Source organism: Astatotilapia calliptera, chromosome 16 (assembly GCF_900246225.1).
Source record: "Astatotilapia calliptera chromosome 16, fAstCal1.2, whole genome shotgun sequence".
NCBI lineage: Eukaryota > Metazoa > Chordata > Actinopteri > Cichliformes > Cichlidae > Astatotilapia > Astatotilapia calliptera.
The window spans coordinates 17489706-17515326 of record NC_039317.1 but is presented as its reverse complement, the minus strand read 5'-3'; the positions used below and the strand labels follow the sequence as shown (position 1 = coordinate 17515326).

General features: G+C 40.0%; 1 protein-coding gene across 1 annotated transcript; it reads right to left on the bottom strand.

The window, feature by feature from the left end:
* Nucleotides 1–238: 238 nt before the first annotated feature.
* On the bottom strand, nt 239–21224 carry tbl1x (transducin beta like 1 X-linked). Its single transcript, XM_026144886.1, has 15 exons — nt 20797–21224; nt 6611–6715; nt 6038–6183; nt 5463–5682; nt 4771–4903; nt 4464–4605; nt 4297–4360; nt 4051–4148; nt 3550–3610; nt 3313–3434; nt 3153–3227; nt 2931–3058; nt 2341–2506; nt 2156–2257; nt 239–2002 (listed from the first exon to the last, which is right to left on the bottom strand). Exons 2-15 carry the CDS (start codon nt 6666–6668, stop codon nt 1976–1978), a joined length of 1542 nt encoding a protein of 513 aa, XP_026000671.1. The 5' UTR covers nt 6669–6715; nt 20797–21224; the 3' UTR covers nt 239–1975.
* Between the last annotated feature and the right edge of the window lie 4397 nt (nt 21225–25621).

Here is a 25621-nt window from a genome sequence, read left to right as displayed (position 1 = left end):
TTTCTTGGAAACAGGTGACAGACCCTGGATCAGGGTGAAAAAGATAGTAGCCGTCACAGCGCTTATTCCATATTGGGCTCCTTAGCATGCCAAGAATGGCCACTGACCTACAGCCCAATGCTCAGTCTGACACAGACAATAATGGCTCTTAGCAAATTAAAAAAAAAAGTAGTCAAAAAAAAATTAAACACCCATTAGTATCCAATTGTGACATTAAAAAAAACAAACAAAAAAATAAAAACAAATAGTTGGACCTTGACTTTCAGCAAAATGTGATTTTTTTTCTGAGCCCACCGATACAAAAGTGCACTTCATGTTGCTCCTGCTGAAGCTGACAAAAAGTGAGACAAAAACAAATAAAATCAAACAATAAAATGAAATTTAAAAAAATATTAAAAGCTAAAAAGGCAAATCAAAGTGGTAGCAGGTTCGCTTGAAGATACTTTTACTTTACATCCAAGCAGGCAGACATACTGCTCACAACACATTTCAAGCTCAGCACACCTGAAAAAAAATTTAAACAACAGCAAGGCTTTTGCATAAAATCCACCTCCTGGTCAAATGATCAGAATTTTCAGTAGGCTGATCAGAGGAAAAGTGCCAGAGAGGAACCATGCTAATAATAAAACAAGCTGCAGAAACTTTCCTTGCTTGTCTGCTTGGCAGTTACAGGTTTGTGAGTCCCGTGATGACTTGTTTTACACACAAAACAGAAATAAAAGCAGCAGGCTAAGTAGGATCGTGATGACTGCTAAAATCTTTAACAAGAGAACTTCCCAAATGCAGATGATGCGGTGTACATTTCCTCCATGGCTTTTAGTGATCAGCAGAGAAGAACAACAATGCTCAAGCCATTTTCCTTGATGTTTTTTCTGTGATTCACTTAACGAAAAGTAAGCTCGATCAAATGGATACGACTGGCAGATTTCAGAAAGGCTGCAACATAAGAAGCTCATGAGATATGCACTTCATTTAAAGAGTGGTCTTGTCTTGAATTATCAGCAAAGATCTGATAGCTCTAGCCATTAAAAAGCCCCTACAGGATTGCAATAAAGTGTGCTGTATATAAACATATATACACAGTATATAAGTCTGTGTATGAATCTAATTTACATCTTTACATTCTTTAAATTTACATCTAGAGTGGCAGATAATTCTCTGTATAAAGCACACTTTTCACATCTTGTCCACAGAATGACGTTTTCTGACGACTGAATCGAACAGGTCATTTTTGGAAGTTAGGACAATTTCTTGGCAGGCCTTTCCTTTTGTGTTGTTGAACCTGATGTTAAAAAGGAGCTAAGAACTACCTCATAGCGGCACATTCAGTTTGATTTTCAAAAATCCATCTGTGGAAAATAGATACAAAAAAAGAAAAGACGGAGGAACAAAGGAAAAAAGAAAAGAAAAGGAAGAATTACTCTTGAAACAAACGTTTCTCCACTGGGGAGAAATTAAGCACTGTGTCAACAGACAGCAGCAGTGCTTCAGTTTTCAGTATCAGCTACTTTCGTTGTGTTACTTCATTACGACATGAAGTTCCTCGCAATTTGTTTCCTCTCACAGCCAAACACCAGTGTCTCAATAACACTTTTGTCTTTATATATCTCGGCTCATCCGTGTTTCTACCCTCACAACCCGAAAACGGTGGACCAGTGGCCCGTGGGGATCGCAGCACTTCATCATAAGGAACCATTTTAATACATGGATGCACCCAGCGAGTTGTGTCCAGTCTAGGGGAATCTCTTAGCCAGCTTCCGCTATGTCTCAAACAGGCTTCTCATAAAATACACACATCGACTGGAGGGTGCGCTGAATTCAGTTGGAGTTAAAACCGCTGCAGTGATCTGGTTTTATTCCGGTGAGAGTTTTCATTCAGTTCACCTTTACAGCCTTTCTTGAGCAATGAGTGTGTGTTTGCTGATGGCAGGAGAAGGCATTTTTCTCCACAATCCAGGATTAATCATCAAGTGGGCTATTTTCGGAGATCGAGAACACAAACCTAGAATGTCAAAATAAATAAATAAAAATTAGATAGCTTTAATATTACATTTCAAGTCTACATTTTTACTCGCTGTTCTTCAAATATTGGTCGTGAGAGCTTTCTGACATTTTTGTTTTATTTGAAATTAAAACTAAAATCAAAACAGCTTACCGAGCCGTCTGAGGCACTGGCACCAACTTTGTCTCCGGTGCTGTTCCAGCACACCTCGAAGATGCCGCCAGTACCCCTGTAGCTGTGCACCAAGGCTCCAGTCTGAAACAAAGCCACAAACAAATGACAATTAATTGTCTCTTCTCTGTCGTTTGGCACAGTATAAATTCCAGTCCGGCTCTTACCGTAGTATTCCAAATGTGGACACATTTATCAAAGGAGCCGCTGGCTAGGTGTTTGCCATCAGGGCTGAAGGCCACGCTGTAGACCGGTTCCTGGTGCCTGGTCAGTGTATGAATACAAACTCCTCGTTCAACATCCCACAGTCGCACTGTAGAGTCAAAAGAAGCGCTGTGTGGAGAACAGAGGATAGGAATCAGATGGTTAAGCAGCATCAAAGCATCCTAATAATCAGTTTCTTCAATAAATGCTAGTTTTTATTTCCACTGCTTTATATTGCAGAGGAAGACACGGGAAAAAAAAATTCCATTATTGAAAGCTACCCATTTGCATCATTTCAGTTTTTAAAGGCCATGTCCTAACCTATTTCACATTGCCTGTTATATCAAACTCTAAATTTACTGAAGACTAAAGTAAATGCAGAATGAGACAGTTTCTTATCATCAAGAAGCATCGGGGCTTGTGGCCTTCGCAAACACATCTATAAGGTTCAACATACACACAGCTCATAGTGAACACAACAAGCCAGGACTTCATTAAAAGTTGACCCGTGTGATCGGTATTGAATGAGAGTTATATATAGTCAATCTCCTACCTGGCAAGCATGATGTTGGCGTTGGGGTTATTTGTGCTGGGGCCTGTGGGGCTCCACTTGATAGTGTAGATTTCTTTACTGTGAGCCTGGAGGTCATGGACACATGACTCCTGCTTCATACTCCAAATCTGCACGTGAGGGGAATGGCAAGAGCAAAGTATGTATGAATACAAATCAATGTGTTTGTTTTCTTTAACCTCCAAGACCGGAGACTGGTCTTACCTTTAAGGTCATGTCATCCGAGCAGGAGGCAAGCAGCATACCTGATGGGTCCCACTTAATGGCATTAACTTCATTCTGCAAAACAACGCTCATTAGCATGTATGTTGAGGTAGAACTAAAGTTAGTGTGAGAGAGAGATGGGGTCAGAAAAGCTGCTCACCGTGTGGCCCTGGAAAGTCTTGAGGGGGCGGTCGCTGCCAAGTCGACATACGTGGATGCACATGTCTGTGCTGCAAGAGGCAAACGTGGTGTTGTTCTGCCAGTCAACATCCAGTGCTGGGGCTGTGCACAAATCCATACTCATTAGGGTTGCACGATCGCAACTGAGCAGCAGTCACTTTGTATCATATTCATTATCTATAACAATCATTTATCTGGATACATGAATTCGCTTTACCTGAGTGGAAAGGGAACTGCTGTTTGGCTTCTCCTGTGTGTGCGTCCCAAATGATTGTCGTCTGGAAAAGTTACAATTGCATTTTAAAACACAAGCTCAACTTTTCTGCACAAATGCACATGCCTCATCTGTCGTTTGATGGTCCATAAACCCATCTGCAGTTAATGTCACCGACTCAGTTTGCTTAACCTTTCTTGGTAAAGTTTTACTCCATTCCATTTGATTAAATGTCTGTTGTGCTATAAAAAAGACAAATTAATCGTAAAAGACAGATAAGAAAATTTAATGTGGGAGCCAAAAATTTCAGGTTTCTTTCCCTGTTTTTAATACTGTTAAGAATTTTAGGCTATGGATATGAGAAAATGATATGTCAGAGATTTAGTCTTTGTCTGATGAGCAAAAAAAGGCTGGTTTGAAACAAAAAAAGCAAACAAAACCCCCCAAAACAAAAGGATATTATTAGTGAAAGACAAATCCACGCCTGGGGATCTTTAGGAGTACCTTATCTACACCAGCGCTGAGAATACAGTTCCCCTTCTTGTTCCACTTGAGTGCAAATATGGGCCCTTTATGTTGACCCAATGTGCTTGCCAGATTTCCTAATGGATAAGAGTAATATCAGTTTCTCTTAGAAAAGATCCCTCACAAAATTGTCACGAAGGTTACATTTTTCACATCAACAATGTCAAAAAATAAAAATCTAATGGCAAAAGAAACAACAATGTGTGACAATGATGGAGGACATACCATCCTTTGTCCATATCCTGGCAAATCCATCATACGAGCCTGTTGCCAGGAGAGTCCCATCGCTCTGTTGGACGACAACATAACAGAACTGTTACCTGACGGCACTGCCTGTTTACCAGATGGTAAAGGTACGAGAGGAAAGATGTGATGTATGATCTGAAACCTACATTCCAGTCTAGGGAGGTGACATCTTTGTTGCTGGGGACATCCTGGCCACCTTCTCGGATACAGTGGCGCAGCACCAGCTGGGTGGAGATCGAGTTATTATTCTCGTTCAGGTTCCAGATCCTGGCAGTGGAGTCCCCCGAACTGAACCAACCAACATAACAGGAGGCGGTCAAATGATTGTGGAAATACAACCTATCAGCAGTGTTTTTTTATAAAGCTAGATGTCTTACACCACAGCGTAAATACAATACAGTACGATTCATGCAGGATGAATTAAGATGTGTTTCAGCACAGACAGAGACTGACCCTGAGGCCAACAGATCGCTGACAGGGTTCCAGGCGCAGATGAAAACTTCAGACTCGTGGCCTCTGAGTACTGTAGCTTTACTGGCTGGTATCTCAACATCCACATCCATCTCCATAGGCTCACTGTGGTTATCTGAGGAGTGGACAGATACATATTTTATGTACATTAACATACACGCAAAACACAGATTTGCCTACAATTCTCAGCAAGTTTTAAGCATTGTGTAGATTTACCATTAATGTTTACAGTATTTAGTTTAGACAATTGTCAAAGGAGGTGAATATATTACTTTTCAAGCAACAGGGGGCCAACAAAGAAAATCAGTAATCTATTCAAAAAAGTCAACTAAAGTATATATTGATGTGCTTCAACTACTATGACATCTCTAATTTTAAAAGCAACTCTCAAGCTGTTATATTCCAGTAAGAAGACTCTGACCTATGCATCATATATTACTTCACACATGTTGGGCAATGGAAAATGGCTATCACTGCTACAGACATAACTGAATATACAGTAACTGACTGTGAGCTTGACACACATCTGTAACACAATGAGGTCACATTAACAGATCTCAGAAATGTATTACATGAGTCACCATTTCTGTCATGACTCAGATATTTGGGTTAAAGTTAAGAGACAAAATGTGGTGACTGTAAGCTGCGACCAACGATATTAATGTTCAACTTACTCATGTTGTGAGTACCATTCTCCTCGCCATTGACAGTGGCTTCTCCATTTTTTGGCGCATTGGACTGGATTCCAGAGGTTGAAGCTGTTATGGTACAGGTGGTTTGCTGCTGGGCTAGTCTGTCGCGGAAGGCCTGCTGCCGCGTCTGCACCACATCTGGCATCACCGCGTCAATGAGCGACAGTGACTCAATCGGTCGACCGTCAAAGACCGTGCCGTCCTGTCATCACAAGAGGAGTTAAGAACGCATGGTGGAGGGGTGTGGTTTTTAATTAGTGACTCGTCTCGTTTCCCTCATAATCGTCAATTACAAAGGTGAAGAGTGCTTCCTAATTGGCAGCCTAATACAAACACACTTCAGGGCTTCTTCCAGTACAAGACGACGTAAATGTGTGTGTGTGTGTGTGTGTGTGTGTGTGTGTGTGTGTGTGTGTGTGTTGGGGGGGGGGGGGGGGGGGGGAATAAGCACTTGCAGTTACCCTAGCGAGTCGGCATCAAGATCAAAGTCTGTCTTTGTATCATTAAGCAACAGAAGACATCTGTGGGAGTCAGTAACAGCAGGTCCCAGCCCTCACCTCATTAATGCTGATTTCTGCCTCCACATACTGGAGTCCTTTCTGCAGGATAGAGATGAGAGCAGCAGGGGGCACTAGTGTTCCATTGATGTTGGATTGGCTGATGTGGCTCTCAATGCCAAAGGTGAATGCTGAGTGGGAGAAACCTGAAAACAAAACACCATTCACATTCATTAACAGCAGAGTGCCAAGCACAAGATGTGCACAAACACAACACAAATATTCAAAGAAAAGTCTTGTCTGATCCAATCAAAGCTAAGAGTAATTGAATACAACAACAAAATGGAATAACAAGCATGACATTTGAGAGTACAATAAGGCATGCCAATTTTCAGTGTTGACCTCTCAGAGCTGCTAGTAGCTTGTACACTGCCAGATGGCTTCAGACAGTCTCAATAAACAGTAATAAAAGACAACAGCTAGGGTTTCGGGACTGATCCAGATCCTTTAAATTCAGATCCCTGAGTATAATAGCATGCTGATATATCAAGAGCAATGCAACACTGTTTTCACATGGTGCTTACATCCTAAATTTACAAAGAAGAAAAAAAAAAAGACATTTGAGAGGCAAACCTGACTCTTGGAGATATCTGTAGACCAAGAAGTTCACTTCGTCGCTGGTAATACTCATCTTAGCCCAGTGAAAGGAGGCGGTATGTTGGAAGGCTGAGCTCACTCCTGAGAAGAGATCAAGATTGGGATCTGAGATTAATATTTAGGTCTGTGCTCTGGCATGTGACATTTACAAATCCATAGTTTTATTGACCCGAATGCCATTTGGCATCTCCTACTGGTAAAAATAGTTACACAATGTGTCTTTGCATAGTGATACAGCTATGCGCAGACAAACAAACACACGCACGGGAAAGCCCTCACTTCCACTTCCTGTTAGTTCATTCACACTCTGGTCTTAACCACTGCTGCATGACTCGATCCTCTGATGTTGTTAAGCGCTGGATTAGTTCCTCCCAAAAATCTACATTCAGAACAAAAAGCAAGTAGATGGAATAAGCTTTGATTTTAGGATATCAAGCATGACTCTACTGCCCATCTAGTGACTTAAAATTAATCATAGCAGCCCACCTAACCTTCCAGTTTAAACAAATACAAGTATTTAATAACAGTACTTACGTTAACAATTAAATCAAAATGGAGTAACATTGTTAATTCTAACAATTTTTGGTTGCTGTACTGTTCATAATCTCCCACATGCTTTACAAGAACAGAGTAAATGAAGCTGGAAAAAAACCTTGTATATACACCCACAGAAACAATGTAAACACACACAAATTTATAGTAAACACCACAAGAACGAAAATGTCAGAGCAGCAGACAACAAAGCAAAGGAACCAAATTAAACCTGGGAATGCACAAAGACACACATCTAACCATTTCCTGCTCTCCCAATAAGAAGTAAACAGATGGACATTTCACCATAAAGAGACATAAAGGGATGCTGTCAGCTATGAAGACTGCATGGCTGTCCAACTTTCATTCCATACACTATCCAGGCCCACTCAAGATTCCCTTCGGTAGCATAGCAACAAGAGAGATCGAGCAAAATAGACAGAGCGGTGTTGTCCCAATTACCAGTGGGCATAAAGCCAGAGGGCTTGAACATTTTACTCAACATGAATTATTCACTCTTTCACCTTGGTATATTCTTTCAAATTGGGTCTACCTTTGTTGTAGCCCCATAGAGATGCCGAGGACTGGAATAATAGCTACCTCTAACTAGTGCAGCAAGCTTCTTTTATATTTTTGAACATAAAAGACTATGTCATTATACTCGGAGCAAAGACGCTCGCAACTGCAAAACATACACCTGAATGTCAGAAGCATTACATGGACAACAGTTTTATTCTCATTTCATCGATTGCTGAAGCATATGATAATGACAGACACATTTCACTCAAGGTAAGAGTTCTTTTACCCTCTTCTTCCAAAGAATAAACAATGCTAAGCTTGTCTACCTTCATCGATGTACCCAGTTCTGGCCCACAGCCCTCATGTTTCCCCTTTAGCTAATTAGCTTACATATGGGACTAAGACAGACTAGCCACATCAAAGCGTTCAGCCACTGCTCCCAGGGCCTCTATAGCTACATACCAAACAACTGGAAACATCATCAAATGGGAGTCTAGAGAGAGAGATGCTGGTCTCATCAGCAGCACCAATAAAGCCTCTATCAGATGGGCACATGATGCAACCGTCCATTACACAACACGCTGTGCATTCAAGACTCCTTTGACTAAACACTGGGCCTAACCAGAGAAGATGCCAACCTCTGTCCTGCAAAGGTTTATCAGTTCAGATGAACTCAGATAAGCACAGAAGAAAAACATGAGACATCCAAACTGATTGTACGCTTACAGGATCGTAGGATTTGTAGGACTTATTAGAGGGCTGTCTAATGTGCTTAGCAACATGCAAATAAAATCAAACACATTGTTGATCGTAAATCACACGGCTCAGTTTGAAATAGAAATCTGATTCATGTCACTTATTGCACAGGTAAGAGAAAAATACTCAACAATGAAACACGTAACCCTACTTTGTGAAATGCTTTCAGTCTCTCAGCTGGCAGATTTGATTAATGTCCTGTCAATCAACGGAAACAAAGCAGCAAATTGCACTCCAGCAAAACCAGTCTTCATGTGGCAAATACACATACGAGAAATCAGATGACGCATCTGAAATACAAATCAGCGTGTGAGCAACAGTTACAGAAATACCCATCTGTTTTCTATATTAAGCTACCATTATCATCTTAAGAGTTTCCTGTCTTCACTTCGTCTTAGAGACTGTATTAAAACGGACAAAAAAAATAAAACCTCATCACAACGAACATGCCTGCATGGTGATATTGACACCATTTACAGGCGGAAGAAAAATATAGCTCTACAATCGTATCAACTCTGTCAAATGGAAAACATGTGACTGCAAAGCAAAAAATAAAAATAAAAATGGAAATTGCTAGAGTTGATAAAAATCACCTAATGGGTCAATTATGAGCATCCCTGCTGCATCCCTCAGGCTCACTGCAGCCACTCTCACTATACCCCTGCAGCCACTCTCCCCGGGCGCCCAATGGCTGCCCACTGCTTCACTGAGTGAATGGGTTAAATGCAGAGAGGGATTTTCCCCACGGGGACCAATAAAGTACACTTTCTTTCTTTCTTTCTTTTCTTTCTATACTGCCTCTAAGACGACACCCTCATAATCCACCTTTGACCATCACACTAAACCAAACAAAGCCTGCTTAATGCCTCCTTAGTGTTCACATAGCATGTTATTGTTTCTGAATTCATGATATGTTAATGCGAAGCGATGTGCTAATCTGAATTCATGTGCATATCCCTGTATACCAGCACACTATGACCCAGACCTCAATTCAGCTCTGATTTCTGCTCAATTTATGGTCGTGCGTGGATGTCGAGTGTAGCTCTACGGCTACACAGATAACATAATTACTGGATTGAAACCAACGCAGATGCTGGAGTGCAGTCCTTCAGAAAGCCAACAGTATGTTGCCTGACTGATGACATTACAAGATTACAGCAGGTTTAAAGCCAACTGGTTGAAAAGCTGATTAAAATAGGAAAGTGTGAGTGGTGAGTGTGCACCACAAAGAAGAAGAATCACAAAATTACAAATGAATACATAAATAAGAAGCACACATTAAAAACATAAACAATGGCTGCAGAGAACAGTCTATACGTTTAAATTATAAATTGTGTCTTCTCTGCAACAGAGCGAAAGCCAGAGAACCAACAAGAGCCAAAACTGAACAAAGTAGCACACATTACTGGCTGTCCCCAAGTGACACAGTGGCAACATGTAGACACGGGTCTGGTTAGCTCTGTGCAGCAACAGCACAATACTAAAGCAATATTGTGCCAGGACTGTGCCTCTGCTGCTGGCTAAAAAACGTGACAACAATGCCCAGCAATGCTGTGGCTGAATGCTTCGAGATATTTTCAGTGTTGAAATAGACAACTTAGACTTTTGCCAGTATGTTTTTCTGCCCAGTTACTGCATAGTTGATTTATTTATCCAGGTACTACAGCTTTGGATTTGATCTTATCATAGCAGATAATGTGAATATAGAAATAGCAGGTACTAGCTGATACTCAAAGACTCACAAGAAATATGAAACTGGATGTCAGATATAAGGACAGATGTCTCTTTTCTTTTCCTTTTTATTCTTTTTGCAGAAAGACCAAGGATAGTCAGCACCTAACACTTCCCTCTACAGACGCTCTGTCGATAAATTAGTACATTCCTAAGAAACAGACATGACTAACATATGATGCAATTCACAGAAGGTGGCAGTGTTGGGGGAGGGGGAACTCAAATTGTCATGCTATGCTGTTACAGCGTTTTTCCAACTTCCTTGTTTTGAGCTTCACATTTTGAACTGTGACCACAGAGGGATATCAGATGAAAGACTGGAGAGTAGTATGAAAGCTGGTCAAATCTTAATTTGTATGAAGTCAAATTTCAAATTAGAGACTTTTTTTTGGAAAAGGGGTGGTTATAAAGCTCAGAAACCTGCTTCAATACATAAACCAAGAGTTTTAAATATCAAGCTGCTCTAAACTGTGCAAAAACAGATCAACAACAAAATATTGATATTCCCCTTAAGGAAAATGAAAGGATTACATATGAAACAGTTTAAATGCAACTATTTGAGCATTTAAAACAGCATGTGTTGATTTAAATGTGCATAGATAGAAACAAAAATTCACAGCAAATTGAATAATACCTTGTGCAGAAATCTTAGATCTTTTCCTGTGAAAACCTCACTAAAAATCCAATCAAATGCTTTCTGAACATCAACATTTGGCTGTAAAAAAAAAAAAAAAAAAAAATAATAATAATAATAATACAGCAAAGAAAAACACACAGGCATCTCCTACACATGCAGGCTGGAATAGAACGATGTTAAAAAAAAAAACCCTGCATACCACGGACCCCATTTTCTCCTGAACAGTCAACTCCTGACAGATGTGCAAACAAGACCTGGAAACAGCAGCCATTTTCTCTTGAACTGCTCTGCTGAGTAAAACCCGCCTTTGAAGCTTCTGGTTTGGGCTGCAGTCTGGGGTGTGTGTGTGTGTGTGTGGGGGGGGGGGGGGGGGGGGGGGGGCAAAGGGGACAGTGGAGGGGTGCATTGTGATAATGATCCCCACACAGGTAATCACAACAACAACAACCATTTGTGCATTGTCCTTTGCCTTTCTCAGTGACTCACTAAATGACAGTCAATGTAGGTCGGCAAATGATGGGGGATGGTAGCCTTCGGTCTCTAGGGGAAACACTTCTCCCATGCTTGCTATGGGTGGAAACACTTAATGTTTACCAGGGGTGGCCAGCCAAGTGCAATGGAAGTCTGCAGGTTTTTCATTCCAACCAGTGACTACACCCACACATTACAACACCTTTGGATGAGTGCATCTTACACGTGAAATTACCTGTTACAGTAATGAGTTGCGGAAAAGAAAAAAAAAAATCTTTAGGCTCTCCAAGCCATGGTTGGCCATGCTTGGAACTACAAGGACTGGGCTACTAGATCTTTCAGCATGATGAGTCATGAGGCTGAAGCAGCTGGCATAGTTGTGTGACCACTGCAGCTTCTGTCTGCCTTTTTTTTTTTTTTTCCTTTTTGAAGTCTACATGCAAGCATGTCTGCATAGGTTGTATACCCATACACCTTCACTCTGTGTAACCAAATACCTTTGCAAATGGACACAAACATGATACCATGAATCCCACATAACACATTAATGAGCGCATTCAGTCCCACTAGAGCTTCATCAAACACACCCAATCCTATGATCCTCGCAAATTACAAGTCAAATTTGAACTCCTTATTAGACACAGCAATATGAGTGAATTTGCACTCGCAAGAGAGACACTGGAAAAGAGGGTTTCTCCCTGGGAAATGATTGGAAAATGGCAACAGACTAAGGATCACTGATGGAGCCACCATAATTGTTTCCATTCAGGACCCAAGATCCACCCTCATGCAAAACTCGTCAACATCAAATAAAAATGTCATCTCTCACTTGCATACGGGTGACATTTAGTTTTCTCAGTTGAAACCAAACTAGTATTATAGTGTTCAAAGAAGGAAATTCCCAGGTGTCTTCTCTATTAGCGCAGACCCTACATTTGTAACCATAAGAGAGCAAAACATCAATTATTTTAATAAACAGAGCATATGACTCAAAAGAAGATGAATCTGTATTTTCATCATCAAAGAGTACACTCTAAAACTGCTTTAATTTTATAACAGAAGAGGGCTAAAATGACTGATTATTTCTAGTAAAAACATCTAAATGAGATCATCCATCCATCTCTCTCACACGTTACAAAATTATTAACTACTGTTAAGTCAAAATGTAGCATATTTATTCCTTAAAAATAAAAAGTGCTATATTACTCTAATCATTCTTAACAGCTTTTTATCCACTACATGAAACAACCTGCCCACACCTAGGCACATTCTTGCCTAAATGATTTTGGTCATTTTGGCTGATGACAGATGCATCATTTTGTCATGCAAGTACAACAAATTATTGCATATATTAAAATGTTACAATATCGGATTAGTTTAAAAAGCATACAGCATGGAACTGGAAATAAATCTGATTACTGACAAGCTACACTGAAGACAAAATAACCAGGTTACTGGTAAGCTATTAATTTGGCGTCTCCAGATAAGCTTCTTTCATACATACAATCACACAAGCGTATCGAGAACTAGTCACTGTGGGGCATGCCTGTGTATATGGCTTTGTGGGGGTGGGTGGCGAATAAGTACATTGTGTGGAGAAGATTCTGGGACACAAAGCTTTTTTTTCCCTTCATGCTGAAGGCAGCACACAAACAACATAAAAATCCACCTTTCCCATTGCTCAGTTAGAACTTCACAAATTTATGTGGTTTTACATCTAGGCCAGTGCATACCAAGCGAAGCGGAGAGTGAATTATCTGCACGTCTGATAATAAACGCCTAAATGAATAATGAATAGAGCATTTGGAAGTGTTTTGGCTGTGTTGACATTACGCAAATGCAGCCATTGTCTACACCACTGACAGGAACTGAAAGTATTACATCTCTATGGGAGTGTACAGTATGTCTTAACAAGCTTTTGCATAAACACTATTTCACTACCCGAAAAAAAAAAGTAACCATTATAGCTTTTGTGTATTTATTCAATAGTAATAAAGAATCCTTAACAAGTTAGTAGTCATTTCAGAGGCCTCTGCAAGGCATTTCTTTTTCTTCATCAAAATGAGGATAGCACAAATGAGCTGTAAACACCGAGACACACCAGTGTAGGCAATACAAGTGTTGCTATGGTGACCAAAGGCTCTTGCTTCTCTGTCAACAGCTGCTCATGCCACCCTAAATACCCCCACTCTCCTTGAGCTTTCCTTCCATCTGACATCAGGGTCAAGCAAACAAGTCAGACAAGCGTGCTGAAAAACTAATCTTCATTCTAAGCCATCTCACGGCTGCTTCTTTAGCCAGCATTTACACCGTGTAACACTAACAGCAACACACCAAAGATTTCCCTTTGTCTGTGTCCTCCACACAGCATCTTCCATGCTGAACAACTGACTGCACACGAGCAATAAAAGTTTGGGACATTTTAGGGTTTCCTCTTGCAACCGCATGAGTATATGGGTCATGGAAATACACACAATTATAGACAGTCACAGAATACTACTACCACATTTTACAGAAGTACATTCATTTTTGCTTCTTGGCCAAAACTATGAAATTGTCTTATTGCGATATCCTGTTGCAATTTTAAGCATAAACGAAGAAAACAAAAAACTAAACACTGCTATTGCTGTGTAATAAAAACTGATCTTAAATACTGCTGCATATACATCCAGCTGCTGCATGATGCACTTAGCCTCACCTCAACTCTATTCTGTTTTTTTGAATGCCTTTATTAAGGCTTTCAATTGGCGTGCATTTAAATGTCAGAGTTGCATGCATTAACTTTCTGCCTTCTACCATCTGTAGTTTGTGCTTCTTTGTTCCTCTACATGTCCTCTCTCATTGTGTCTTTCTGCAGGGATCTCTGGACTCAGAGCTGCACGCTCCTGGTCTTCAGATACAAGCCCTCTGAGCTCAGTGTTTGTCGTTTCCCTGTAGTCTTCTTTTCCATCTTCGCTTCTAGTGTCAAGCTTCAAGTGAAAGCTTTTTTTCCCCCCTCCATCCCCGCTGTCACCACATGCTTGCTCAAAGAAAATCACTGGGTTTCTCTCTATGATATTGTAATTAGGACATATCATACCGTTCACGGTAATACCGGTATAATGTTGGGCAATGACAAGAAAATGAAATATCGCGATAGAATATGGGTAAAATGCGCATGCGCAGTGCCTTTGTTTTCATACGCACATGGCGAAAAAGGCACGGCGGCGACGGAGAATGACAAGGGCGAAAGCGGATCGTTGAATGAAACGGATGAACCAGAATTGGTTTGTAAAAATGCTGCAACTTCAGTGGTGTGGAACTGGTTTAGCTTTCGTCTGTCAGATACATAACAAAGCACTATTTTTGGTGGAGCATGCTAGCGGACCGTCATTATTACCGTTTTTTTTTTTTGGAAAATACGGCACACTTAAAAATCAATCATTTGATTTTTCTGAAAATCGACAGTGCCCCTTATAATCCCGTGTGCCTTATGTTTGAATTCTGGTTGTGTTTACTGACCTCGAAACGATTTTATGTGGTACACGGTGCTCGAAAATCTGTCAAATGTTTTAGTACGACTTTGCTAAGCTACAAATCCGCACCACTTGATGGATTGTTGGAGCATTACAGCTATCGTAGGCAGGAGCCTCCGGAGGGATACGTACAGTGCTTCAACATAATATTACCGTATTGCATGTGTATAAGCTCTTTTTAAGTTTTGTGGATATTATACTTCGTTATGCTGAGGATATGTCGGCCAATTTCCACTGGAAATGCCTTTAGGTTAAACTGTCAGCAAGGAATTTGCATTTGTACTGTTACATTTTTATATAACTTTAATGCAAAAAACAGCTGCTTGTTTAAGTGAAAATACAATGATGGGGTTTTTTTGCACTAATAAAATTGTGGAGTTGTAAAGTATTTTGTCTAGTGTCAATTATCGTCAGTTATATCGTTATCGCAAATTTTCAGATCTATATCGTGATAAATATTTTTGGTCATATCGCCCTGCTCTAATTGTAATGGCATTAAAATGGCACTGGTGTGATGCTCGAGCCATACTGCCTGCCTCAATCTCTGCATATAGCTACCTCACTGAACAGCTGTTGTCCACAAAGACAGTGCTGCTGTTGCAGCACTACTATTGCCAGCCCACAGAGAGAGCAAGAGAGATACCTTTCACCTTAATGCAAGTTTCCAACATTGTGGTACATGGCTGACAGCCCACCTGGCCCAAGCACCTACACACCACCTCCACAAATAAAATGGAAATCACTTATTATGAGGTGGATGTTGGCTAGTTGAATGAACTAACCTACATAACATGAGGCTGTCAACAAGTACTCTAAATTGGATTATATAATCAATATAATCTAACTATAAAATACATACAAATAAATAATATTCTTTGGAAAAACAAAAACGACAAGCAACACTGTTATGCCATTTGTCTTATCTTGCAAGCCACACATAATGCAATGCAGAGTTTCTACCAGTAAAGTTTTTAGACCCAGCAGCTGGGAACAGGACTGTTAATGTGGAAATATTTACCCACAATGTTGCACAGTGGCAGAGTGGAAACAGCAGAGCTGCTTGCTGCTTCAGATTTCAGACACACAGCTGCTGGTGCAAGGAAATACAGGGAGCAAACAATTAAGCCTACCACAATAAGGTAAATCTTAATGTGTTAAGTCACAACATTTCCCTGATTATTTTAATTTAGTTTTTCAAACTTCTTTATAGCTCTAACTACTAGAGGCTAAATTCAGTCATCAGGATCCTTACATTTTGCACTACACCAGCAGACAACCTAAAAGCATGGACAGAAGTTACAGCTTGTCACTATCAGTGACTGAAAATGAAATGTAAGTCCAGGGTCTGACAAGAGTGAATAATTCTGTAACAACCATGTGGTTTTGATGGCATGGAGTTCACAGCTGAGCTCAAGTGTGATTTGCACTCAAATCAATCTAAAAATAAACAACGTTAAATAAAATAACTATGTAAGACATGATGTCTCATTGTAGTGGTATGCCTGCTTGCAGACATGCTGCAGATACGTCTAATATGCAATAATGGTTTGAACCTGAGTGGATTTTGATAAAGGAATAACGAAATGTCTTTTTTGGCCAATTCTAACAGCCCTAACATCATCCAGTCCTTTTGAGAACTGTGGACTTTCAGTGTTACTGACAAAACCCAAGCATGCACACATATACTGCAGGGTTTCCACCAGCATACTGCAAACCCAGAAGCCCAAGCAACTGCAAAGTTTGAATTACAGCCTTTCAAGTGACTGGAATTATAAAGAGATTTTAAAAAACAAACAAACCAAAAACATACAGATGCTGATTTTTTTAAATAAATAAAATATAATTCAGAAACAACTGTGAATCCATCATAAGCAGGGGATTCTCTCACATATCAAATCGCAATATTCAATCAATATTTAAGCCCAGTTTCCAAAAGGTGCACAAGTCTTTGTTAAATGATGTAGCACGGAGTGGCTAAGATGATGATGACATACTTTGCATGCATAACTACACTGATTGCTCCACAAAAGATAAGATAAGCTTACGTGGCTGACTCAGGATGAAGATTAAGACGTAGGCAAAAAACACAATATGACCATCAGTAAAGAACTTTCCCACTCTGGCAAGTATGTGCTTGCACAACTTCCTGAAAAGTCATCCACCAACTATTTCTTCATTCATCCTTCTAAAAAGTAACAAAAAAAAAAAAACCAAGAAAAAAAAAAATCAAGCAAGTCACACTTAAGAGATGTGATCATCTGCCTACAATTGAAAAGCGCTAAACATTAATACTTAAATTTTTAACAGATGCCTAAAGGGATATATACTTGCTCTACTTTTATTCTAAGTAGGGACAGAGGGAAGACACCATAGGCTGTAGCTCACACAATGATAAACAGCACCACCCTAACACCAAATGATGTCCAAATAAATAACTACAGCCTTCAACTAGTCAGTACTTGTATGGCAGTTATTTTAGAGTAACCACCAGTGCACCAGTTGGCTGGTCGCCACTGAACACTGCATGTCTCTTTTGAAGGGAGAGAATGGCCCACCTTCCCCCATGGTCTATCATAAATAAATACTGCTACAGAAATATTTGGACAGCCCAGTGAAGAGATTTGCAGCACCACAAGGCTGACACACAGGACTTCCTTGCCCTACTTATGAAGAGGGAATACATTTCTGTTTTTAATACAGTCTCATTGCACTGTGGATCTGATGTTTTCTTACAGTAGTTAGATATAAATAAGTTAAAAAAATAAAATAATAATTGAACTATTATGTTTCATAGACTGTAGGCCATGAGATGGTTTTTCTTCTTCTTTTAAAACACAAGACCAGGTATTGCATGGAAGGTAAAAAGAACACCTTTCATCTCAGATCCTGTCACGAAGCAGCCTAACAATGTTATTTGGCTATGCCCCCTGAGGATTCAGTACAAATGGTAATTGTGTCAATTTATTGGAACGCCAAATAAAAAGACAGATAAATCCACTAAGAAAAGAAGGATTTAAAGTCTATATCATTACTCATACTTTATAGAGTATTAATTCTAATGCTGAACATTAGAGATTAATACAGGCAAAACACTGAAACTAAATCCTGGTGTTCTTTTACCAGGTGGCACTGAACCTGTAACTTTTGTAACTACTGTAATTAGAGTTCAACACAACTCATACAACAAAGGACAGGTTTTCACCACACGGTAAGCAGTCTAGATTGGGTTATGGAGAAATTATTTTACATAGCGCGAATGATGTTATTAAATTTGGCTGGAGTAGCATTTTAATTCAGCCTCAATAAAGTCACGGACAATCTCAGCAACAGCTTGCAAGTTTATTTACTTGAAGTCCAGCATTTGGGGTGTTCTGAATTCACTTTGCTTCTATTGCTCATCTCTCTTCCTGCACTGACTCAGTGACCCCAATTCTAAAGCAGTAAATCACATTAAACTGCAGCAAGACTTGAATCTCCTACATGTTCGCTGTTGTTGCAGTGTTGCCCACCCCTTACTTTATATTGAGTCATCACAGTTGTCTTCTACATTCCCACCAACTACTGGACTGAAGTGGAGCAGCTGGTTGCAAAAACTGTTTAAGACACTCGTCACACCAGATCTTTAGAAAACAACACAGCGCAAGAAAGTGCATTTAAACAACTCAATCTAAAAGAATATCCTGCTTGACACTCAAACATTTTACACACCAGTCATACATGAGACCTTTTCTTTTTTCCCTTACTCTTTGTAAGTGACATTACATAAACAATTAATGATAATTTGGCATTACTATCCAGTGTGCACACACTCCATATGTATGGTAAATTTGCAAGGTAAACTATTAAGCACATAAAATAAACTATTCACAGTACAGGCTGGAAATGAGATTATAAGTGTTCGTTGTAGACGTGCCCCTCCTTATAAATTAGGTCATCAATGAGGATTGGGAAGCTACTAAACTGTAGCCTCAAAAAAAGTCTAGTTAAAAAAAGAAGGAAGAAAAAAAACAAAAAAAACAAACAAAACAGACTTCTTCGTGTGAACTATGCCTCAAATTTCACAGGACCTTGGAAAAACCATTATAGAAATGGAAAATGCAAGAAAAGGAAGGAAAGCATTTTTATAGACCTGGGTGTTCAGCAAATTCAAAATCATAAAAAATGTCTCTAAGTAAAAGTAGACATTCCTGCTGCTATAAATAAAAAACCAGCAGAAACTCCTTGGTTTGAAGAAAAAAAAATTCACTGGATGACACTAAGACCAACTGTGAAGTATGGTGGAGGTAGTATTATGGATTGGGACATTTTTACTTCAAAGGCCACAATTAAGGCCCAACTGTGACATTTACTCTTACTGCTAGCAGTTCAAAAAGTGATAAACAAAACTGAGTTTAGCCTTCCATAACACTCCTAGTTTCTCATGTGGCCTCTTGGGAAAATTAATTGGCCACCCCGCCTTACAGTGCTTGAAGTAACAATGAAATTGACACAGTAATAAGAAAATTTACAAGAGAATGGCATGATTGAGATCAACGACCTCAAGCTTAGGAGAGGTTGGTTTATGACACAAGATAATCACCCAACGCCAAAAAAATAAAAAAAATAAAAAATTATGAACCAACAATGGAGAGGTTAAAACAGAAGAAAATTCCTGTTGTAGGGTGGCTGTGTTGGAGTCCTGCCCTAAAGGGAACTGACATGCTGTGGCATGGCTGTTCAGCAAAAAATCCCAGAAAATATGTAACTCGTATTGAGATCAAATAACATTCAAATACTGCCACTAGGTCAACAAGAAATGGGAGCATCACATTGACATTACTTATGTGGGCCACTGAAGTAGAATCAGGTTACAGAATTTAAATAGCAGGGGTTTTAGCCAGTCCTGGCATCTGAATCTTTTTTATATAGCAACATTAGCACTGTAACAAAAAATAATTTCCCCCAGGGATCAATAAAGTATTCTGATTCTGATTCTGATTAACATTTTTGTTTCTCTTCTTGGTGAACCGGTACAAAAGCATGACTGGTCCACATGGCATAGAGCCTATCCTCTTAATTAAAAGAAGTCAATGTTTATCCTTGTTTTTAATTATCTTGGATATATTCAACTGGGAGAAGGCCAAAACTTGGAATAACCTGGATTAAGATGCACTTTGATTCTCTTAAAGCAGACAAGACTGTTGAAGCTGTATCCCATCATTCCAGGCACTATTTAGAGTCGTAAAAGGCAGGTCAAACCACGTTTCTCAATCTCTCATTTCTCTCCTAATGTAGTCTGTGCTTGTTGAGTGTTATGTAGACATGCATTATCACAATTTATATTCCTTCCTACACAGCAGAGTTTCTCTAAAAGCGTCTGCCTGTGCTGTGCTGCATGGTAGAAGGTCATAAGCTTAACAGTAACAATTTAAAACTGGAGTTATACAAGAGCATGAACTGGCCCTTGAAACTGGTGGCACTGTCTAGTACAGTTGAATTTCTCTCCCCTCCCCCACACATGCGCTTCCTAAGTCTGCATGACAATATAAATATGTATCATTCATGCTTTAGCTCAAACAAAATGACCTAAAGTGCAGCTTAATGTTGTTTGACTTCAGTAGCACATTTCCACCAAAGTAGACAAACTAATCAGTCACCACAATGGGACAACCTTGAACCTCTAAAACTTAAGTCTGTTTAGTAAAAGTAGTCCACAGGTCGGCTACATAAGGTTAAGCATGAGTATGTTTCTTTAAGAAAAACAACAATGTAGCAGAAAAGTAGGCTGTTTGAAAAATCATGAACAAAAGAGGCTAAATTAAAAGGCGCAAACGGGAATTTCAACACACGTGTGGAGTCAATGGGTGACTAAGCTTTGTGCCGGCAAGTATCCTCCTAATCAACGCCGTAATCACCAATTTCTCAAAGTCATTATCCTCTTTGCTTTTAACCCACATAAACACACAAGCAGCCTGAATGCAGTGCTGCCCAAAACAGTGCCACTCGACCTTTACTTAGCTTACCTTTTATTGTGAGTGAACTCGTGGTGTCCGCCGCCACCTCTTCCTTCTTCTTCCACAAGGAGAACCTCCAACTTCAGCGAGCTAGCTACGACTTTCCTCCCATTTTGATTACCGTCACATTTCAAGTTCCGACCGCGGGTGTGAGTGTGTGTGTGACTCACTGCCGGCTAAATTTGCTGTGCTAACAAAGCGTGTTCACCCAGACACGCACATGCGCGCGCACACACACGCACAACTGGCGGTAAAGTTGGAATAAAACCCGAGTTTCTGTGGCTGAGGCTGCAGGCTACTCTCTGTAGAGTTTCACCCTCACCGTTCACTGAGAACAGGAGCAGAAAGAGACAGCAGCGAGCGCTAAACGGCAGGGAGAGAGAGACTTACACAGAGAATAGGAGAGAGAGAGAGAGGACGGGGGCGGGGGGTTGAAGGCTAAACTGTCTTTAATAAACCTGACTATTATAAACACGATCTATTCTGGGGTTAATAATCCAGGGACTGTTTTATCTCATTTGTATCTGATTGGCCTAATTAGCCAAATCAGCAGCCAAAGTGTCAATTTGTTAACACCTTATGGAAAATATACAGATACACGTGCTGTCTGGAACCTATGTGTGCCATTAACGCATAACTACTGTACACTTTGTATATTTGCGCACGTGTGGATTGAGCAGAGCGTGTATTAAATTTGACCCCCCTCCTCCCCCCATATAGATTAGGCGGGATAATTAATACCATTAAAACATGGCTCTCGAGCTTAAGTGCACTATGATATCTTGTTTCAGTTTAAGGACAGTGCGCTGAGACTACAGTGTAGCATGTTGTTGCCTATCTGGCCTCTCGGGGGCTCTTCCCATCCCCCCACACACCGCTATTTTTCGCCTGCCTGGTCACACAGCGGTTGATTAATTCTCCTTTCGCCTTGCTCAGTCATTCAGATTTGGAAAGTAAATAACAAGTTGACATCAGTGTGACACATTCCTTTGGTTACCGTATGTATATCAATACTTGCGCATCACATATTCCGTACAAACGCTACAACTGCTCCAGCCTCAAACGAAATGGTGGTGTATTACGAGCTTTTAGTTGGTTGGCCTGCAAGCATACACGTGCACTTTGATATATTGAGAGATAGGTTAGAGAGAGAGGTTTGAAGGCCTCGTAATGCACAATAGTAGTGCAAAATAACCTTTTACATATACAACAGTGATAAAGAAAAATAATAAAATAAAATAAAAATAAGACTGGTGGTGTACAAAGATTTGGTGCAAATATCACTAATAAATATTATGTACACTATAACTCTAAGAAACAGCAATAAGAAGGTCTGATATTGAAATGCGTGTGGGGTTTTGGCAGGTGTGTTCACCTGTCACGAAGATGGAAGCTGTTGTACAGTTTCACATAGGCCAGTAGGAATGATATTCTGAAGTGTCCTTTATGGCAGCGAGGTTGAATAAGTCTGAGAGAGAATAAGCTCTGCTGCCTCTGTAGTATAGAATGGAGCGGGTGCAGTGGGTGGTCCATGACGGAGAGAGCAGTTTGCTGGCATCTCTGGCACTAATGCAAGCCCTCAGCAGATAACAGCAAAGTAAATGATCATACTATCACAGATTTCCATCATCAAACACGCCAACATGTTAAAGGATCTTAGCTTCCTCGCAAAGTAGATTCTGCATTCATATCATGTACTTTTGTTGTTTGTGCAGGAGAAAAAGGCCAACCCCCAGTAATACTTCATTTCTACCAATGTCCCTACAGATTAATCCAGCCAACATATTTTTACATATTCCATGTCTGAAGAAGCAGCTACTTTTGGCTGCTCCATTATTCACAAGGAGTCACCACAGCAGGTACCTCCGCATGTTTTATTTGGATGTTTTTACACCGGCTCCCCCTCCAAAGGACTTTGTATCTGCTCCCAGAATCGAACTGGCGATCACTGCACTGTGGAACCACTTACATATACAATGTCTAAAAAAGCTGTAATTACTGTGACAGATGTATGACTAAAACTAACATCCCAGCCTGGGACAATCAATCAGTCCAGAGAAGACAAGGCTATGTGTGGCATCAGCTACGCCTTTAGTGCTGTAAACCTTTCTGTGCTATACCAACACAACTTACACAATATATAAGATACCACTTATGAGCACGTCAGTTATCCATTTAATCAGGGTCATGGCTGAGGCTGCTTATTGTTTACAGACAATGTGTGCTACACATGAAAAGGTATATCCACAAATTCTTTACTTCTATACTGAAGAGACCAAAACCAACAACTAGTCTGTCTCAGTGTTTCTATCCTGTGTGTGCCTCAAGCCTTTTTCATTCCAGCTGTGAATACATGCTCTAAATGCAAATCCGTACAGTTTGTATGTCTGTGCATGTTTTGGTTATTATTTGATTACAAAGTTATTTTTGGACCTTAAAAACGATCTTGTGAGTATTTGTGGTCCCTGGAGGATCTATATGGGACTGACCTCAAATAAACTACACAACCCATGTTTATTGTAATGAAGGAACATGTCAGCCACTGTAATGGTTTGGCTCATTGATTTCCTATTGATTGACTAACAATAGAGGTCTGGAGGCTTAGAATGGGCTATATTTGGCTTGACTGCACAGACAGCACCAGTGGTACAAAATCATTAATGGTTTTGATGTTTTTTTATGGAATGTGGCAACAGCGAGACACATATGCAGAGTTCTGCCAGCTTTCCATTTCCTGCATGTAATATTTAACCTTTTGTCAAATGTCAGTGCACCTTATGGTTTTGACTACCACAAGAGATTGTTGTCATGGTGTTTTTTCCTGTGTACTCTTTTAGAACATGATTATCACAAGAAACAGAGACAGTTACATTTATTAATGCTCACTAGCTGTTACACTACAAAAAAAAAGACAGTGATAATAAACACACACAGTTGCGGAGGACGTGTAAATGTCCATCTGATATGCATCTTGCTGTACCAACAGCTTCATCTGATTAGCTGATTAGTTATTTAGAGCATTACATATCTGATAAAAGCTCTCCTATCTGCCAAATAACAAAGTCATGGCCTTTAATACCAGTAAGTTTTTAGTAAGATTTCAGCGTGGAAAGGAGGAATGTTATTTCCAGAAACTGAAAAATTTGAAATTTGACCCATTTACACACTCAGCTTGGGTATATTGTATAGCAAAGGTCCCTGAGATGATGTGGTTACTTTAAGTACTGATATTATTGCTCTCTGAAAAGCCCTGCAAGGGGCACTGAAAATTATTTTCTGTGATGTGGTACGCTGTGGGAGTTGCAGTTTCGCTATGGGTGATTTGCAAGGTACAAAAGTCTCACACTGACTGAACAATATTTTATTATAGAAGTGAAGTGAAAGACTGGAACTTACATGTTTAAATTCAGCATTTCTACTTTAAAGTGGTGAGGCACAATGCAATTTCAAGTGTTTATCTGACCCTATAAGGATGCTTTGAATTTATGTCTCATAAGCAGTTCTGCAGTGTTTGCACCTAGTAATTCTTGAAGTCATGGCTATTGTCAGATTGAAAGTCAGATATACAAAATGAGTAAATAACGGTTAAACAGTTGTAGGCCTGCTTTCAGGGAAGTCTTATTGTTTGCCAAATGAATCATGAAACTCTACAAGCAAATCAATTCAACTTTATAACATACAAGCTGACATCGAGGTGAATCACCTCAGACAACTTTCCGAAAACAGCACTTGTGACTGGGCTTTAGTATTTGACAGTACAGTGTTTCAGCGTAATGTGGTGTAGCTCTATGGAGTTTGAAAGATGCACGCTAAGCAGTAAACTAAAAGCTTTGCTTTGTAGATAACTTTTCGGTTAAACATTGCACTACAGATTCTGTTTTACTGCATCTGATCCCACCACCTGGATTTGCCATCATTCAAGAATGAGACCTTATTCTTACATTCCTTCACTTAATACATCTACTCCACCTCGACCCTGTGGAACATTCCTCTTCCCCCCCCCCCACAAACAACTATCCCTTGGGATTTTGTGCCGATCCTTAAACCAATCTTGTCACACTCTGCTGCAAACTGCCTGAAGCTACAGTCTGATGAAGCTAGAAGGGCAATTTTCTCTGTAAATTGTGTAGAAATTCGGATGAATTTCTGTGCATATTGTAGCATGAAGGGATACAATGCCTCCATATTTATTAATTTTTTTTGCATCTTACTTATGTAGCCAAATCCTCCCTTACCCTCTCTAATTGTTTAGTTGTCTATCTCTTCCAACGTATGTGATTTCATTGTTTATTTCTTATACAAAAATACTATTAAAAATATAAGACTCCTGTCATAAAAAAAGTTCAGTCTATTAAATTTTTAAACCACTGGAGCTGCTTTTGACAAGCGCATCTTAGTACTTAAAACTGTTGCCTTGTGTACGTGTTCTCCTCTGCACAAATGGTCAAACACACTTCTCAGTAGCTTCGCTGCCTTTTGCCCCTTGCACCTCTTTTACATGGTTTACGGTAGGAGCGTTTCCTGCCATAGAGCTGGGGCTGACCTCCTAACAAAGAACAGGTTCAATCTGCCTCCCCTCCCCCAACGCAGGAAGCTGATGAGGGTCACATGACCTTTCTAGACAGCACTGAGGAGCAATGGTAATATGTAAGGGTGGGGGAAGGGAGCAGCTAGTCACACCAGTCTTGTGTTGTTATTAGGCTGGAGAAGTGTGGGGAAAGCCTAGTCAGTTGCAGGGGAATATCCAGTCGAGTATCTATTTCTCATCGTGCTCTGGTGTCTATTTACATACTGGATTTAGTTCCCTAAACCCTCCTGCTTTATTCACACTATA